The following is a 16,086-nucleotide window of genomic DNA, read 5'->3' as shown; positions in this document are numbered from 1 at the left end:
CGCAGCTAAGACGCAGCTTACAACGAAGACATTAGAAATGAGTACAGACTTTGCAATTAAAAGCTGACGTCGAAAGAAGAATACCACCAAATTCTGCTCCTCACCTGTTCCTCAGCATTCGCACATCCAGATTTGTCATTTACAGGACGATTGCATCAAAATCAATGGTAAGGCGTTATTATGATGTTACCGCCAGTTACCGTGCCCAAATTAGATGGGATCTCTAATAACATACAAAATGTACACACTGTATTCAAGCAGGAAATGTTCAGACTGTATAAAAGCTATCAAAGATCAAAAATGCAAAATCATCAAATTAAAGTAGTAGCTCCCCCTCTCAATATGTTACGGAGATGTATTTTGTGGGTGTTCTCTTAGACGCATTTACCTGTCACCTTTTAGATTTTAGCGGGCTCAGTATTTTCATATCTGCTAGCGCTGGACAGGAGCCCTCAAGGCGGAACAAAGCAATGTCTGCTTTGAATCAAAGATCCAAGCCGATCAGTCCAAAATTGGCTCTATGTCTTTGAAACAGTGTTATTTATTTTATTTATTTTCAAATTTTATATAGCGCGAACAAGATCTTCGCAGATATCAGAGCGCTTTACATAGAAGGGTACATGAGGGAACAAAGTCAAATAGGTAAATCAATAGATCACACAGTACAGAAGGGTACATGAGGGAACAAAGTCAAATAGGTAAATCAGTAGATCATACAGTACAAATAATACAAATAGGTGGCTGCAAAGCCAATCATGTGAGTGATAAGACAACTCATACAAATAAGTAAAGGGGTCAAGCAAGTAATACAGATCAGTGCAGGGTGTTAATAGGGTTCGAGATAGTAGATCAAGTGTATTTAGCCATGAGGATAGCTTTTACTTCTTTTTTAAAGAGTGTAGTGGAGGAGATAAGCCTGGTTTCGGAAGGGAGTGAGTTACAAATCCTAGGCGCCATTCCTGAGAAGGAGCGCTTGTATGTTTTTTCCTTCTGGAATCTTCGAGGTTTCAGCAGAAGATTGTTTGTGCCTCTCGTGTTTCTGATTCCCCCAGAGATTGTCAATTTCTGAGCAAGGTAGCCGGGTGAGTTTAGGTGTACCGCCTTGTGTGTCATGCAGGCGATTTTCAGATGTATTCTGGCTTCAAAAGGCAGCCAATTCAGGGACTTCAAGTCAGGGGTAATGTGGGAGTGCTTTTTTGACCCAGTGATGAGTCTCGCTGCAGCATTTAGAGACGCTTTTAGTGGTGCGGTTGTAGTTAGTGGGAGTCCGCAGAGGGCGGTGCTGCCGTATTCAATTCGTGGGATGACTAGTGCTTGTACCGCAGTTTGGAAGTCTTTGGCTGGGAGGTAGGGTTTAAGTTTCCTCAGAGTATTGATCTGGAAGTTCGCTCCCTTTGTTGCCTGGCTGATATGTTGCTGCATGTTGAGATTGGTGTAGAGTGTTATGCCTAAAGATTTTGCTGAGTCCACGATGGTGGGTTGGACATTGAGTGCGGTTAGGAGTTTAAGCCAATGTTGAGTGGTGGATATCTTCGCTGGAGGTGAGATCAGAAGGAACTCTGTTTTCAGGGCATTGAGTTTGAGGTGATTGTGGGCAAGCCAGGATTGGGTGCATCTGATCGTTGAGTTCAGGAGCAGGATGTCATTGGGTGATTGTAATTTGAGGTAAAGTTGGGTGTCATCGGCGTACATGTGAAAGTGTACATTGGATGCTTGTAGCAAGGTGGTGAGAGGTTCCATGACTAGGTTGAACAAAGTTGGGGATAGAGAGGATCCTTGGGGGACGCCTAGCGTTACAGGTATTGGCGAAGACATCAGGTTGTTGCTCTTGAATTTCTGTGACCTGTTGTGCAGAAAGGAAGTGAACCATTTGAGGACAGTTCCAGATAAGCCCATTCTTGTGTTTAGTAGTTCTAGTAGATTCTCATGTTTAACGGTGTCGAATGCTGAGGAGAGATCAAGAAGGATGAGGAGGCAGGTGTCGTTTTGGTCTAGCATTTGAAGTGCGTTGTCAATTATGTGAGTCATAGCAGTTTCTGTGCTGTGTCCTGCTCGGAAGCCTGACTGGTGAGGGTTGAGGAGATCGAATTGCTCAATGTGTTTAGTCAATTGTAGTTGTGCGCATTTTTCCAGCAGTTTGGCGAGAGTGGGGATATTGGTGATGGGACGGTAATTGTTGAGGTCAGAGGGGTCGGCTGTTGGTTTCTTTAGTAGAGGTGTGACCTGACCAACTTTGAGGGAGTCAGGTATGCTTCCTTGTTGGAGAGAGCTGTTGATGATTTTAGTCCAGAGAGGGAGAAGCAAAGGGGTAAAGTCTTTTACTGCGAAGGCAGGGAGGGGGTCCGTGAGGTGATTGGATGGTTTCAGGGTGCTGAGTAATTTGCCAATTTCTTCTTCCGAGTATGTGTCAAAGGTTGACCATGTAGCATTGTTTTTTGGTTCAGCGGGTGCTAGGCATTTGGGTTTGGAGTAGAGGCTTGCGTCAATGAGGAGATCGCTTTTTATTTTGTCAGTTTTTTGGATAAAGAAAGCAGCGAAGTCTTCACAGGAGGGTGCCTCACGACCAGTGTTGAGTGGTTGTGGTTGTTCCTTGGATTGCGATTTGATTAGCTCAAACAGTTTTCTCGGGCGGTTTTTTGCTTGGTTAAGTTGGAGGCTGAAGAAGTCCGATTTTGAGCGTTTTATTTTTCTGAAGTAGGCGTTTCTCTTTTTCTTCAACTCCTTTAGGTGCATTGCGGAGGGGGCTGATCTCCAGGCCCGTTCTGCCATTCGCATGTCTCTTCTATCTTCGTTGAGACTCCCGTCGTACCATGGTTTGGAGATTTTAGTAGAGACTCTTTTTAGCTGCATAGGTGCAGCCTCATTAATTATAGAGGTCATAGTGTTGAGATAGTGGTCCGTCAGAGTTTGGACGTCCGAGGCGCCTGCAGGAGGGAGTAGGAGATTGCAACTGTTAGGGGCAGAGAGCCTGGGTTGAGCTTTTTCGAGACTCTTTTCCAGACTTTGGGCTTGGAGAGTTGCGCCGGGTTGACTTTGACTTTTTCGTTGATAAAGAATGTGATAATATGATGATCTGACCAGTCACAGGGTTGGATGGATTCGAGTTGGATAGAGTCCTCTTTGGAGATGATCAGGTCGATGGTAGAGCCTTTCTCGTGGGTCGGGCTGTTGCATATTTGGGTGAGGTTAAGGGCATCGAGGAAATTTTTAAGACTATTTACCACCGCGTCGTTGCGGTCGTTCCAATGGAGGTTGAAGTCACCAAGGTATATTTGGGTGAGCTGGCGTCCGGAATTGGTTGAGATCATATCCATGATTTGTTGGGAAAAGGTGAGGTTGTCCCTGGGTGGGTGGTAAATGCTGTGAAGAGAGCATATCGGTTTGCCCTCACTAATAATGTCGAGGCAGATGTATTCCCAGGATGTTGGTGATGGTAGGGATGTGGAATTGACTTTCTGAACAGAGAGGTTGTTCCTATATATGCATGAGATTCCGCCACCTATTTGGCCTGTTCTGTCGAGCCTGATAATGTGGTAGTTGGGAGGAACCAGAATGTCCATTATGGGTGTCGAATATTCAGTTAGCCACGTTTCAGTCAGGATGATTAGGTCAAGGTCCCGCGATAAGAGGAGCTCAGCAATGGCTGCTGAGTGTTTCGTGGCCGATCTGCAGTTGAGAAGAGCGCATTTGAGACGGGGTGTGTAGAGGGTGTTAGATGGTTCTAGCGAGAGAGGGACTTTTCTAAGGTTATTGGGGATGGAGAATCTGCTGTTTAGTGTGGGTGGTCTAAGGGGATTTGGGTGTATCGTGGGAATGTTGCGGTGTGGGGTGCTTGTGTGAGTTTGGGGGGCTGGGTCATAGGAGCGGAGAAGGGTGAGTGTGTCGAGGTCAGAAGAAGAGTTGTGGGTGCGGCGAGGGCGGTTGTTGCGATTAAGAGCTGGGATTGATGTGAGATTGGGGGATAGCTGGGTGCGAGAGTTATTCAGAGGGGTGGGGGACAAGTTTGGCGGGGAGGTGTAGATGTGTGAGGGGTTGCAGGGGCGATGCGGGGGACGAGGGCAGTTGCTGCGCCTATGAGCAGGGATTGACGCCTGGTGTGGGGCGTGATGAGGGTGGGGGTCCGGCGGCGGAGTAGGAGACAATTTGGGAGGGGGGGTGGAGGTGGGTGGGCGGTGTATGGGGCGTGTGGAGAGTAGTTCTTTGATGGCGTGAATGTCTTCTTTGATCTGAGTGAGGGTGGCCGTGATGTATTCCATCGTAGGGTAGGTGGTGGGGGTGGGAGTGGCAGTCAGGGGTGAATGGCTGGCCAGGGGATTCGTGTGCAGGTGGGAGGGAGGGCTGGTGTTCGAGCAGGTCTGCGTTGTGTTGGTGTGCGGGATGGGGTTAGGGATGCGAGAGGTTTTGGACGGAAGGGGTGTGGATGAGGTAGGGAGGAAGTTGGTGTTATGGGTGGGGGCATTGGTGGTAGGCGGGGGGGACAAGGTGAAGGCTGGGAGACTGGTAGCCGTGGTGGTGGTGTAAGGAGGGTAGTGGGGGCTGAGAGTAGGAGGGGAAGTGGGATTGGAGATGGTCCTGTTGAGGGGAGGGGGAGTTAAATTAGGAGAGGGGGTACGTTCTGCGAAGTTGGTTGGAGGGTAATGAGGACTGAGAATGGGGGGATAAAGGGGGGGAATTGTCGGAATGCGTGTTATTCTGGTGCTGGACTAAGTTAGGTGTGTTATGGGTGGGAACTGTGCTGTCAGCGGCGAGCGGGGTGTTAATGCCCGCTGTAGGTGTGATAGGAGTGTTGAGGGTATGTGTGGAGGTCCGCAAGTTGGTAGAAGGGGCGGGGGAAAGAGCGGTGTATGAGGGGGAGTGATCTGTGTCTGTGACGGAGTGCTGAATTGGGATAGTGGGGTTGTGGGTAGGGGATGGGAGGTCAGGGGTGGTAGGTGTGTCCCTGATTGAAGAGTATGTGGCTGTGAGGTCATGGTTGGTGGGACTGGGGGAGATATGAGTGTTTGTCCGTGACTTGGAAAGGTGTTCTTTGAAAGTGGGGAACATGTTGTCTAGCAGTTCCAGGTTCCTGTCTGTGGATTGTGATAGGACAATCCTGTTATTGTAAATAGTGATGGTGGCTCTGCCTGGAAAGACTTGGGATGGTGAGAGTTAGGCTGTGAGCGGATTTTCTAGTGGAGGAGACGATGAGTAGGGAGAAGAAAGCTTTTCTCCATTGAGCTCTGCGTGTAGTGTGGAAGATGATATCGGTGTTCAGGGATCCATTGACCGGTGAGAAGTAGGTGTCAGCAAAGGGCGTTTCCGAGTGTGACCTAAGGAAGTTGTGTTTAAAGCGTTTGGCGGCTTTTTTGGTGAGTGATGGTGGGTAGTTGATTTTGTATGTGTGTTTGCCGATGGGGTCCATGTTGCTGGATTAGGTGGGTATGAGAGGATGCAGTAGTGCACTATAGTGGTACCAATGTGTAGAAAAACATGTGTGTAGAAAAACAGGTGCATACAGTAGGATACACAGTAATAAGTTATAAATTACAAAGTGACACTAGTAATCAACCAGCATATCCAGGATGTAAGAGTGAGCAGTAGGGCAAATACATACGGTAAATTGTTAGGTACAAGGTGTAAAAATAGGCTTAATACTGATAATATATAATATATAAGGGTAGGGTACAATGGGAGAGTGCACTAATGCACTATAGTTGATAATATTGATAGAGTATAGAGGAAGGATCCAGATATAACAATTTACATGAGTCAAAACTCAAAAATCGAAGGTGACATTGGTTGTCAACCCAAATAGTGTGAGGTAGCAATCTGTGCATTTACAAATGTTCAAAATACAAGTAAGAGTGGCACTAGTGAGGAATCCTAATATACAAGGTAATAATCTGTGCATACAGGTGTTCAAAATACTGATATAGGTATAGTACTACAATGGTATGTAAGCACTCTGTCATATTTAAGGTAGTAATCTGTGCAATACAAATGTTTAAGATAAAGCTAGAGTGTACTAATGCAATGATGGCAAACACTCTTTCATGTATGAGGTAGCAGTCTGTGTAGTATAAAAATTCAGAAAAGGCTAGTTGAGCAATATTGCAATAATACAATAATAGGTAGACATTCTTTCAAATATGAGGTAGTAATCTGACCTAAACAAATGATAAAACTATAAGTAAGAGTATAATAATACAGACATAGGCCGGCAATCTGTTCTACTAGTCTAAAATACTATAATCCAATAAAAACTAGAAACTAGACTAAAATGGCCGCCAAATAGTTCAGATCAAGCCAGTAGTCCTTTGTTTGTTGCTACGCAGGCTGGGAGAAAGAGAGAATAGTCCTCTGTTTGCTGCTATTGCTCTGAGCACAGGGGAAGAGATTCCACTTTCTGTTTAAGCAAACAGAGCTCAAGGCTAGCTGGGAGGAATCTTATCTCTATGTGGGGGAGTTGAGCTGAGCTGAGGGCCACGTGGACGACAGAGGTATGGGGGGATTTATTGTTACAGTTTTATGGCCCCAGCCATTTTGTACAAAGGAGTTAGATTTTTCAGAAGAGATAGATTTTTCAAAAAAGAGAGCCGGTGGGTGGGAGAAGTAAATACCTGAGTTTTTGTGCTTCAGTAAATATTGCCAGTAGAGTTTTACAGAAGCACTACATTAATCCATGATTGGCTTCCTTCCTCTTCGTAGATGTATGTGGCTGATTATACTTGATCTCACGCCAGAGCTCAGCCTGTATTATAATGAAAGAAGCATCCCATCCATTTGCCAGCAAACTACCGATGTCAATGTCAATGGGGGCAGGCTTCGGTGTTCTGTCGCCCCTACAGCTCCTCGCTCGCTCTTTTTTAAGTTGAGCTGTGTTTAGCTCTCTCGGCTCCGCTTCGAGCGCTTGTGACCCCCGCCGTGTGAGCCAGCAACCGGCGTCCAGCGTTCCTCCCGGCTCTCCAGACCGCTCGTATTTCTTTGCTGCGGTGTGTGGGGGAGAGGGGGGGGTTGCGTTGTCATGTCCCGGTGCTGCCGTCGGGACCGGAGGGAGTGAAAGGGGTCCGGTGCTCCTCCCGCTTTGGTCCTGGTGCCCGCTGTCCCGCTCTGATTCCTCTGCTGCGGCGGTAGGTGCAAAAGGGGTGGGGGGAGGGGTGGGCTCCGTTGTCGTCTTGCTCCCGCTGGCTGATCTCGGTGATCCTCCTGCCGATGCCGGTGCTGCGACCAGCGTCCTCTGCTGCAGTCGGGCGGGTGTTCCGTTGTTGTTGCCTCAGCCCCCTTCGGTCCCGGGGTGTCCGCTGAGATGCGACCCCCTGGCTCCCGATCTCAGCGTCTGCCTTCTGTTCGGGGGGAGTATGGGTGGGCGGTCCGGTGTGCGTTCTGTTCTGTCCCCGGTGCTGGCTGTGGAGGATATCGGGTGTCGATTACCACCGACCCGAGCCTCACTCCGCCTAACGCTGTCCCTTGGGTTCCTCTGCTGTTGTTCCGCGTCTCAGGCTTTCACAGCACTCCGTTCCTGCAGGGACTTCTCTGTTGACGCTGGCGAGTCACAACGGTGTCCAAAACATTGCTCCTGTTCCTGGGGAGGTCGAAGGCTGCTGCTAACAGGGATATACCCGGTTGAGGGATCCCAAGCACAGGGAGCTCCTTCAGGGAGCTCCTACCAGGCGGCCATCTTCAGAGTTTCTTTAACAGTGCTGAAAAACTGATGCTTGTTCTAAAGCCAACGGCTGATCCCCAATCACCAGCTCTTTTTTTTGCTTCAAGCACAGATCCAGAGCCAAACCCTCAGAGCATTTGGGAACTTGTATTCTGGTTACCCTTAATGGCCACTCAGATTCTTGATAAAGTCTACTCTTTCCGTCAGGAAATAGGTACATAGTTTACAGCTGGCAGGCACTGATCTACAGGGGCTTGAGTGCCCTTAGAAGAGCAGGACCCAAGGCCTTAATGTAGCATTATATGTTGTCCGCTATTTGTGTGATCATGTTAACCTCATCCATGCTCCCTCGATTCCCCTCCGGTGCGCCCCCATACAAATGGGTGTGGTCATGACGGAACGGTTCCGTCATGAGCACAGCTCGACCGATGCTCATGACGGAACCGTTCCGTCATGAGCATCGAAGGGGTTAAAGAACAGGAAAACTAAGTCTGTATTCCAACCATACTCTAAGAGCAGCACTAAGCCTGTTGTTAAAGAGGAACATTCTTATCATTGATATAGTGACATTTCTGGCTCCTAAAATGACCAATTGGCATTCCTAAAAACTGACATGCCCTTCACTCATTTGACAGTGACATAAGAAGGAATTCACATGGCATGTGCCTTACAAAAATCCAAAACGCATGTCTGTCCACTTTAATTCCAGAAGCCAGGCATGGTGTGAGTTGCTTACACAAAACATGAGCTAGAGACAAATCTGTGCCAATACGCATCAATGCACAGCTGGTAAAGGAAACCCATATTAACATAACATGTACATCATTTTCATAAAACATATGAGCAATTGGTAAAACATATACAAGTGAAAGGCTAAGTGGAGGTCAAAAACACAAATGCTCAGAAAAAAACCAAAGGGATCATGGATTCCAATAGGAAGTAGATGGATTTTCTGTATTAAAATAACACACACACTTTGTTGATTCACTACCTCCTTTGCCCAGGTGCAAGTCTATGTGTTTATTTAAAATGTAGCAAACACAAGGAGATGATGGATGGAGCACTGAAACCTTTCACACACTCACCCCTAGTCACAGATCTGGGTTGAATCCATCATCGTTCCTTAGCTCACTTCACCACCCCAATTCATACCCAGCTGTATGCAAATCAGTCTTGACCCTGTGCCTCACGGGAAAAGTCCAGCCCGAACTTCCAAGCCACGTCTTCCCTGGACAAAAAACAAGCATCCTGGGACCGGTTTCGGGGTGAAACCCCTCAACAGTCAGGCTAACTTGAATCCAGTGGCAACGTGAGTAAGGGACCCACGTCTTGGCATACCCTTCCAACTTAGGGCGAACAAAGCAAACACAAGGAGATGCTGGACGGAGCACAGAAATGTTTCAGACACTCATCCCCAGTCACAGATCTGGGTTGAGTCCATCATTGTTCTTTAGCCCACTTCACCACCCGAGTTGAGACCCAGCTATATTGCAAATCAGTCTTGACCCTGTGCCTCCTGGGAACAGTCCAACCCGAACTGCCAAACCAGGTCTTCCCTGTACCGGAAACTGGCATCCTAAAACCAGTTTCGGGGTAACACCCCTCATCAGCTATGCTAAATTGAATTCAGTGGCAAAGTGAGCAAGAGACCCACATCTGGGCATGCCCTACCAACTTAGGGCGAACAAAGCAAACACAAGGTGATGATGGACGGAGTGCCAAAACTTTTCTGACACTCAACCCCAGTCCCAGATCTGGATAGAATCCATCATTGTACTGTAGCTCACTTCGTCACACCAGTTCAGACCCAGCTATATGCAAATCAATCTTGACCCTGTGCCTCATGGGAACAGTCCAGCCTGAACTGCTAAGCCAGGTCTTCCCTGGACCAGAAACAAGTATCCTAGGACCGGTTTCAGGGTAACACCCCTCATCAGCCAGGCAACCTTGAAATCAGTGGCAAAAGTGCATTATTTACATTTCCCATTCACTAACAACACACTTTCTTCTAAGGAAAGTTATTATTTTATACCTGTAGAGTGATACCTAGGCCACATGTTTCTAACTTAGTCAAAAACAACTTTTACATATCCAAGGTCATTGAAGAATCCTAACCAGAAAACAGTGATAGACTGTAATATTTTGTGAGAGTTCCTACCACTTTGGACCTCATCTGTGCACATTAGTCTAACACTTAATAAGTAAAAGTGTGAAATTATCTTGTTTGAGTATAAAATATTGACTTACATCATTAATCAAACCTGAGTAAAACACCTTTAAATACAAGCTTGGGAAATATGTTATGTCCTATTGGCGCAGACGGATTTCATAAGAAGATTTTCAGTATACTGTTACAACATTAACAACGTCTACAGCAATAGAGCAGGCTTCATAATGAGCACCTTTCTAGCTGCCAAAAAGAGTTTGATTGGGTCAGTTGGGATATCATTATTCGTATTTTTGTAGAATTATACATTTGGTCCTATTATCCCATCCAAACAATTAGGAACATTTACTAGATAAAGAAATGAGCAGCAGTTCCCATGACTGGGATGTCTCTTCATCTGTTTCCAGCTGCTCAAAGTACAAGGCAGAGCCTGCCATCATAATCTCTTTGCTGGTATATTTCCACAAATGCTTTCACTGCATGAAACATGATGTGATCCACTTCTCTCTGATATCATACTTTTCTCTAGCATAACATAAAGTGTAAGCCACAGACTTAGAAATCCTGCAAACAACTGGAATTGCTTATATTCAAGCATTCTACAGCAATCACAGGTCCACTTACACAAAAAAGAAATGTGCTGATTTAGCTGGACATTTTATGAGAACCATTATCGTTAAATTATCAAGACAATTGTTTATGGTAGTTTAATTTATATGTACATTGCTGTGCATTGTCTAGCCTTCATGTCTACAGCGGGGAAAACAAAATACAGCTGAACCAGACTCTTTGAGACAAGCTTCAAAGGCTGGCATATTTTCTTTTATAAAAAGACAAAGTGATGAATTTAAAATACTTGGATTTATGAAGGTTAATTTGCTCTAATCCAGATCTAATTTCACTAAACTATATACAAATATTGATGCACAATAGTAATGTGTAGGATCATATTTGAATGTGTGCTTCCAAAACTATGCTTCGATGGTATTTACAACTTTACGCACATATATTGACAACCAAAGTTTAAATGTAGCCATGCTCGAGCAATGGATGTGTGGCCTTTGTGCATTCCTGCAGTAGATTTCAATACGTTGGTGAAATTGAAGCCTTGGATCAAGGAGTGCTTAACTATCACTGCAATTCAAATGGCACAGCTATCCTCAATACAATACAGCAGCAGATGTACAATTATGCATGTCCCTACAGGGGTAAACCAATGAATCGATATATCAGCTGTCTCATTAAGGGTGTTTTTATTGTTAAAGAATTTTATAATATGTTTTTTAAATTGTACAGTATTAATTCTGTGTTTTCTTTTATTACCTCATTTAGGTTGAATAAAGAGTATTTTTCTTTCTTCTTTCTTGTTCCTACATCAAGGATGGTTATTAATTGAATCAGTAACCCTGCGGAACAGGATACACATATGATCCATGCAAACCCAATGACTTTATTGAGTAGTAATTATATCATTCTTCAACGAAATCCCCTTCAGTAGTAACACCTTTAGCTCATTTATACAGCTTGGCCAGTGTCTGCAACAGTCTCAAAGAGATGATAGACATCAAAAGCTCCAGAGGCACATTCCATGATAAGACAAATTTTCCTTCTCCAATGCTCAGTAGTACATTACAAAATCAGATCCTCTCCAAAAATATTTTGAAAAAGTGACTATCTAACCAGCTTGAGGGATCACCCTGAAACTTGCAAGGAAGGAGCTGAGGTGGATGAACTTGTATTATCGAAAGTTTAGTGAAGATTCGTCAAACTGCACCAAAGTAATAAGTGAAACAAAAAATTGAGTTTTCGTCTCCTCCAACCAGCATGTCCATGAGAGAGATCTGATGAGTGCTTTGTATGTGGACCCTGGCTACCTGAAACATCTCCCAAATGTGAAGAGCAGTTCATGTACATCTCCCAACGTTGTGAGACCTGCTTCTAGCCATAGTCTACTGTAATGCATTCTTGGTATCGCTTGGAATGTTGGCAAACACCACAACAGGATAGCCAGTGACTATGGCGTAGCTCCCTTCAGTAACTTCTTGTATCATTGCCAACAGTCCCTACCCACCTGTAGCATTATCGGAAAGGTAGATGGTGGTCACAGGGAACCCAGCAACCCACTTAATATGTGTAATTGGGTATTACTGCCTGTAGGTAGTCCCTCTCTAAGTTGCTGTGGGTGGTAATTTACTTATTTAGCCACTGCAATTGTCCAGCTGGATAATAAGATTAGTAGTGTGGGCTCCCACCCTCCCATGTGTGTGGACTATTGTACCTTGCTAATAGCCACACACATTCTGCCTGTTCACTAGATCAATCCTGCCAGTACCACCTGTAGTTTGAGAAAAAGGCTCAACTTAGCACGATGGGCAGGGCTGTGAAAAAGTAGAACAATATGGGTAGCACTGGCATTTTAGCTATTGCCTCCTTGTCCATCCAGGACAACTGCAAGTTGTTTCAGAATGGAAACAGTTATCACGTTGAGGTGATCACAAACCTAGGTTACTCCTAATAAGGTATTCAAACAGTGTTAATTATGAACGGCCAAAGGCTTAAAGGTATTGAACCTCCGTTCAAGTCTGGCAGGTGTCTGCTCAGCTTTGGGCCTCGGAAAATGGTGAAGCGTAAAACTGCAACATTTTGACCAGTTTACAACCTCAATCGTGACATCATGCCGAACTCGCCCAGTTAGCACATCACATCATTCAAACTAAATTTCCCTCACACAAGTACAACAGAGCATGGTCCACATTCAATAAAATAATGATTTCACAGTCGTATCCCTCACTGCAGGCCTCTGTAACATAATATATGACATAATATACATAATATACAGGCTAGAGGCTCCATGACCAACAGTATAGGAGACAGGGTGCATCCCTGTCTGGTTCCCAAATGTATGGCCCATTGCTTGGAAAACCCCTAACGTTTCTACACTCAGGCTATTGGGTCTTTGTACAATATTGATACCCTTTTTGGGAAATCTGGCCCTCTGCCCAGATTCCTCATTACTTCCTGATTAGGGCCAGTTGAATGCATCAACGCCTTCTCTTTGTCCAGGTAGGCCCCCAAAGGTGTGTGTTCTCCCTTCAGGAGACAGACAATGACATGAAATTCACCTTCTCATGTTAAGGAATATGTTCCACTTCATTATAAAACCATTCAATTCAAGGTGGATTACTCTTGCCAAAAGAGGCAAAAACATATTATCCAATCACTTCCCTAAAACCTTATAGTCTAAGTTAAAGGGGGAGAGGTGGTGATAGGAGTTAATGTCCAGAAGATTATGACCCTGTTTAGAGAAAAACTATCATCACCTTTCTCACAGACTGTGGAAAGACTTTCTTTGGTATGGCTGCCTCGGATATGTTTCAATAGTTAGGGGGGGCATACAGGATTTGTACATAGAGAAAAACACTGCCTCCCATACGTCTAAAACTGGTGTTTTCCTCATTGACTGTTATTTGACTGCCAAGGTAATTTCATAGATTGGCATCATATTGAACATAATTTACCAACATATTTGTTAATTTTCTCAAAAATGTGGTTTTTGACTTAAATGTAAGAAATTAACACTGCCTCAGAATGTACCACATAATTTGCATTTTTACCAAATAATATCAATAACTTAGCAAAATAATTTAGATTACCTTGCTGCATAATCCTAGATGCCCTGACAATGGTAAACACCTAAAGAGTGTTTCTTGGACTGCTATTACAACAATGACTCTCGTGTTTCACAGGGAATGATTGAATGTTTCCCAGCTTCCACGGTTCATTGTTAAATATTGTTTTTTTTTTCTACTGCTGTTTGTGTAATAAATGCACCCAAGCATGAAAGATATGTTATATATAAATATATATGACGATTGCAACCAAAACATTAGGGAGCTAGGAGAATCGTAAAAAGGAGCACAGAACACCAGACAGAATTTTTTTACTAGTGATAATTAATAATACCATGAACAAAAAGCGAAAAGGTTTACACTACTCAGGACCTGGTTTCTGGTTACCCACATGAAATATGAAAATTACACTCTACCTTAAGCAGAACATGTAATATACCATTAATCACAAGCCCCTACCACATGGAACTTCCTGATAAAACAGATTCATTCAGCATACACTGATTATTGCATTTGAGTTTTGACATAGGTTTGGTGCCCATGCTCATTCTCAAATAATCCATTTCAGTTCATAGGAACTAATAATACAACTTGTGTAGGATGAGGAGCAATATAAGAAAACAACTGAGTATCATTCTAGTAAGACTTTTGCTGTCCACATTATAAAACAAGAATTGGCAAAGACAATAGGTCTGGCCTTTGCTGCCAGCCGTTTAACTTTGCCAAAGCTTGCTTTGTTATGGATTTTATAGAATTATATTGGTTTTGAATGCTGCCGTGCCGCCTATATCTAAAAATCATTTTCTGGCTTCTAAAATCACCCATTTGCCATAGTACGCTACGGCACTGATGGCAACTGCTATGTGTGTGGATGTGCTCCTTGTAAAAGGGCAGAATGCCATCATTCACAGTGAAGCTAGCTAATGGTTGAATTGAACCCACCAACTGGCCCATGCTGTATGCTGTAATGGGCAGAACAAAATGTGAAACAATAGCCGAGCAACGGATGAAGATGGATGTCGGAAAGCCCCTTTAAGTAAACATTTAATACATGTAAATATAGTAAAATAAAAAGGTCTCGGCTAACGCCCGACCTAAAAGGAAATCCATATAATGAATCAAAAACGTATCTTAACTGAAACATAAAATAATTTTCATAGGGGTTGGGTCATTCCCTGATGTTCAAATGAAGAGGTTAGAAAATCACCAAAAAGAGAAACACACACTAGATAGGAAAGAAACATTTGAGGGGTTTACTCAGTGCATAAGTGGAGTAACACAAATACCATATAAGCACAAAAAATGTATGAATCCACAAATGCATAGATTCTAAGAAGTGGTGTGGGTCAATAAAGCAGGCTAAGGGACGCGATACACACAAAAGGCTCAATAACTAAATGAGATTTTAAGATCTTGTTGCTTCAGAAAATTGTCAAGCACGGAATAATCATAAAACCGTTTTTTACATTGGGTGTTAACACATTTCTGCCATTTGGTAACAAAGGTTTTATATTTTTAGGTGGGAACAGCACTTACCCGAAATACTGTTTAACTGACCCCGAATAATATTTCCATTGCTGCTGTTTTGGTGATCTGAAATACAGGTAGAATAAAAAGTGTCAGACGACTTCCATATAAAATACAAAGTAGAATATGCAATTAACATGCTGCTGCCTGCGTTAGGTTTTTGACTTATGCACACTGTCCTTCTTAGGCAGGGCCGGACTGGGAACCAGAACCGGCCCTGGCAAAGTGCTCGGCCGGCCCCCCTGCCCCCTCCGGGAGGAGAGGGGAGGGGGAGAGGTGCGACCGCGCTCTGTGCCAGGGCCGGTTTTCGGCCGTTTTTGTTACAGGGCCGTTTTTGCAGCATAACGGCCCTGTAACAAAAACGGCCCCCGAGGGTGCCAAAACCGGCCCCCAACCATGCGGCCCACCGGGGGATTGCCCGGTGCCCGCAACGGCCAGTCCGGGCCGTTCTGGCCCGGACTGGCCGTTCTTAGGAACTTGTTCTTAGGAACAAATGGTTGGAAACTTAGAAAATTATTATATTTCTCATGTGTTAGTGTTCAACTTGAAGCATTAGTGGTATGTATGTGATTTGATACTCGATATCTCATAATAAAGAACAATAACCTAAAAAGCCTTTAACATACAGGATCTGGTTGACAAGTGCAAATATGGAAAAGAACCTAGAGATCCGTGTCTGTCACAAAAATCCAAGTAACTCATAAACGGATTTGTGAGTAATTGTTGGCATTAAAACACATATGCTATGATCAGTGTGATAACATCGCAGCAAAATGCAGAGACAATGGTATGCTATCCCATGGGGTAGAAAGGAAAGTGATAGAGGTAGATACCTGGAGGCATGTGATAGAAGTAAGTATTGGGAGGTGCTTTGTTTCAACAGAAAAGAAGCAATTTCCATCAGTATGTAAGCTTCTCCGAGAGCAATATTTCTTTTAAAAACAGTAGGGTAAATTGACCGCTGGTTGTAAGAAAGACAGCATAAAGGAAGCACATCAAATTCGAAACTCATATTCACTTACTCAAATCTATTAAAAGATATCAATCATCTTGAATAGCAGTTTTTTAATTTTACACTTCTGGGAATCCCCAATGACTCACTACTGGAAGCCAGGGACCAC

The 16,086-nt window shown here is 44.2% G+C and overlaps 1 protein-coding gene across 2 annotated transcripts in view; it reads right to left on the bottom strand.

Moving 5' to 3' along the window:
• PRDM5 (PR/SET domain 5) overlaps positions 1-16,086 on the bottom strand; it is a 666,844-nt gene that overhangs the window by 405,204 nt on the left and 245,554 nt on the right. For both annotated transcript variants that reach the window (XM_086962221.1, XM_086962220.1), the window contains exon 8: positions 14,975-15,031. In XM_086962221.1, the coding sequence (XP_086818347.1) occupies positions 14,975-15,031 (57 nt within the window). The remainder of the gene's footprint in view (positions 1-14,974; positions 15,032-16,086) is intronic.

The sequence above is a fragment of the Lissotriton vulgaris genome, chromosome 3_1 (genome assembly GCF_964263255.1).
Source record: "Lissotriton vulgaris chromosome 3_1, aLisVul1.2, whole genome shotgun sequence".
Lineage (NCBI taxonomy): Eukaryota > Metazoa > Chordata > Amphibia > Caudata > Salamandridae > Lissotriton > Lissotriton vulgaris.
Note: the sequence above shows the minus strand (reverse complement) of the source record. Positions and strands in the feature narration are given on the sequence as shown.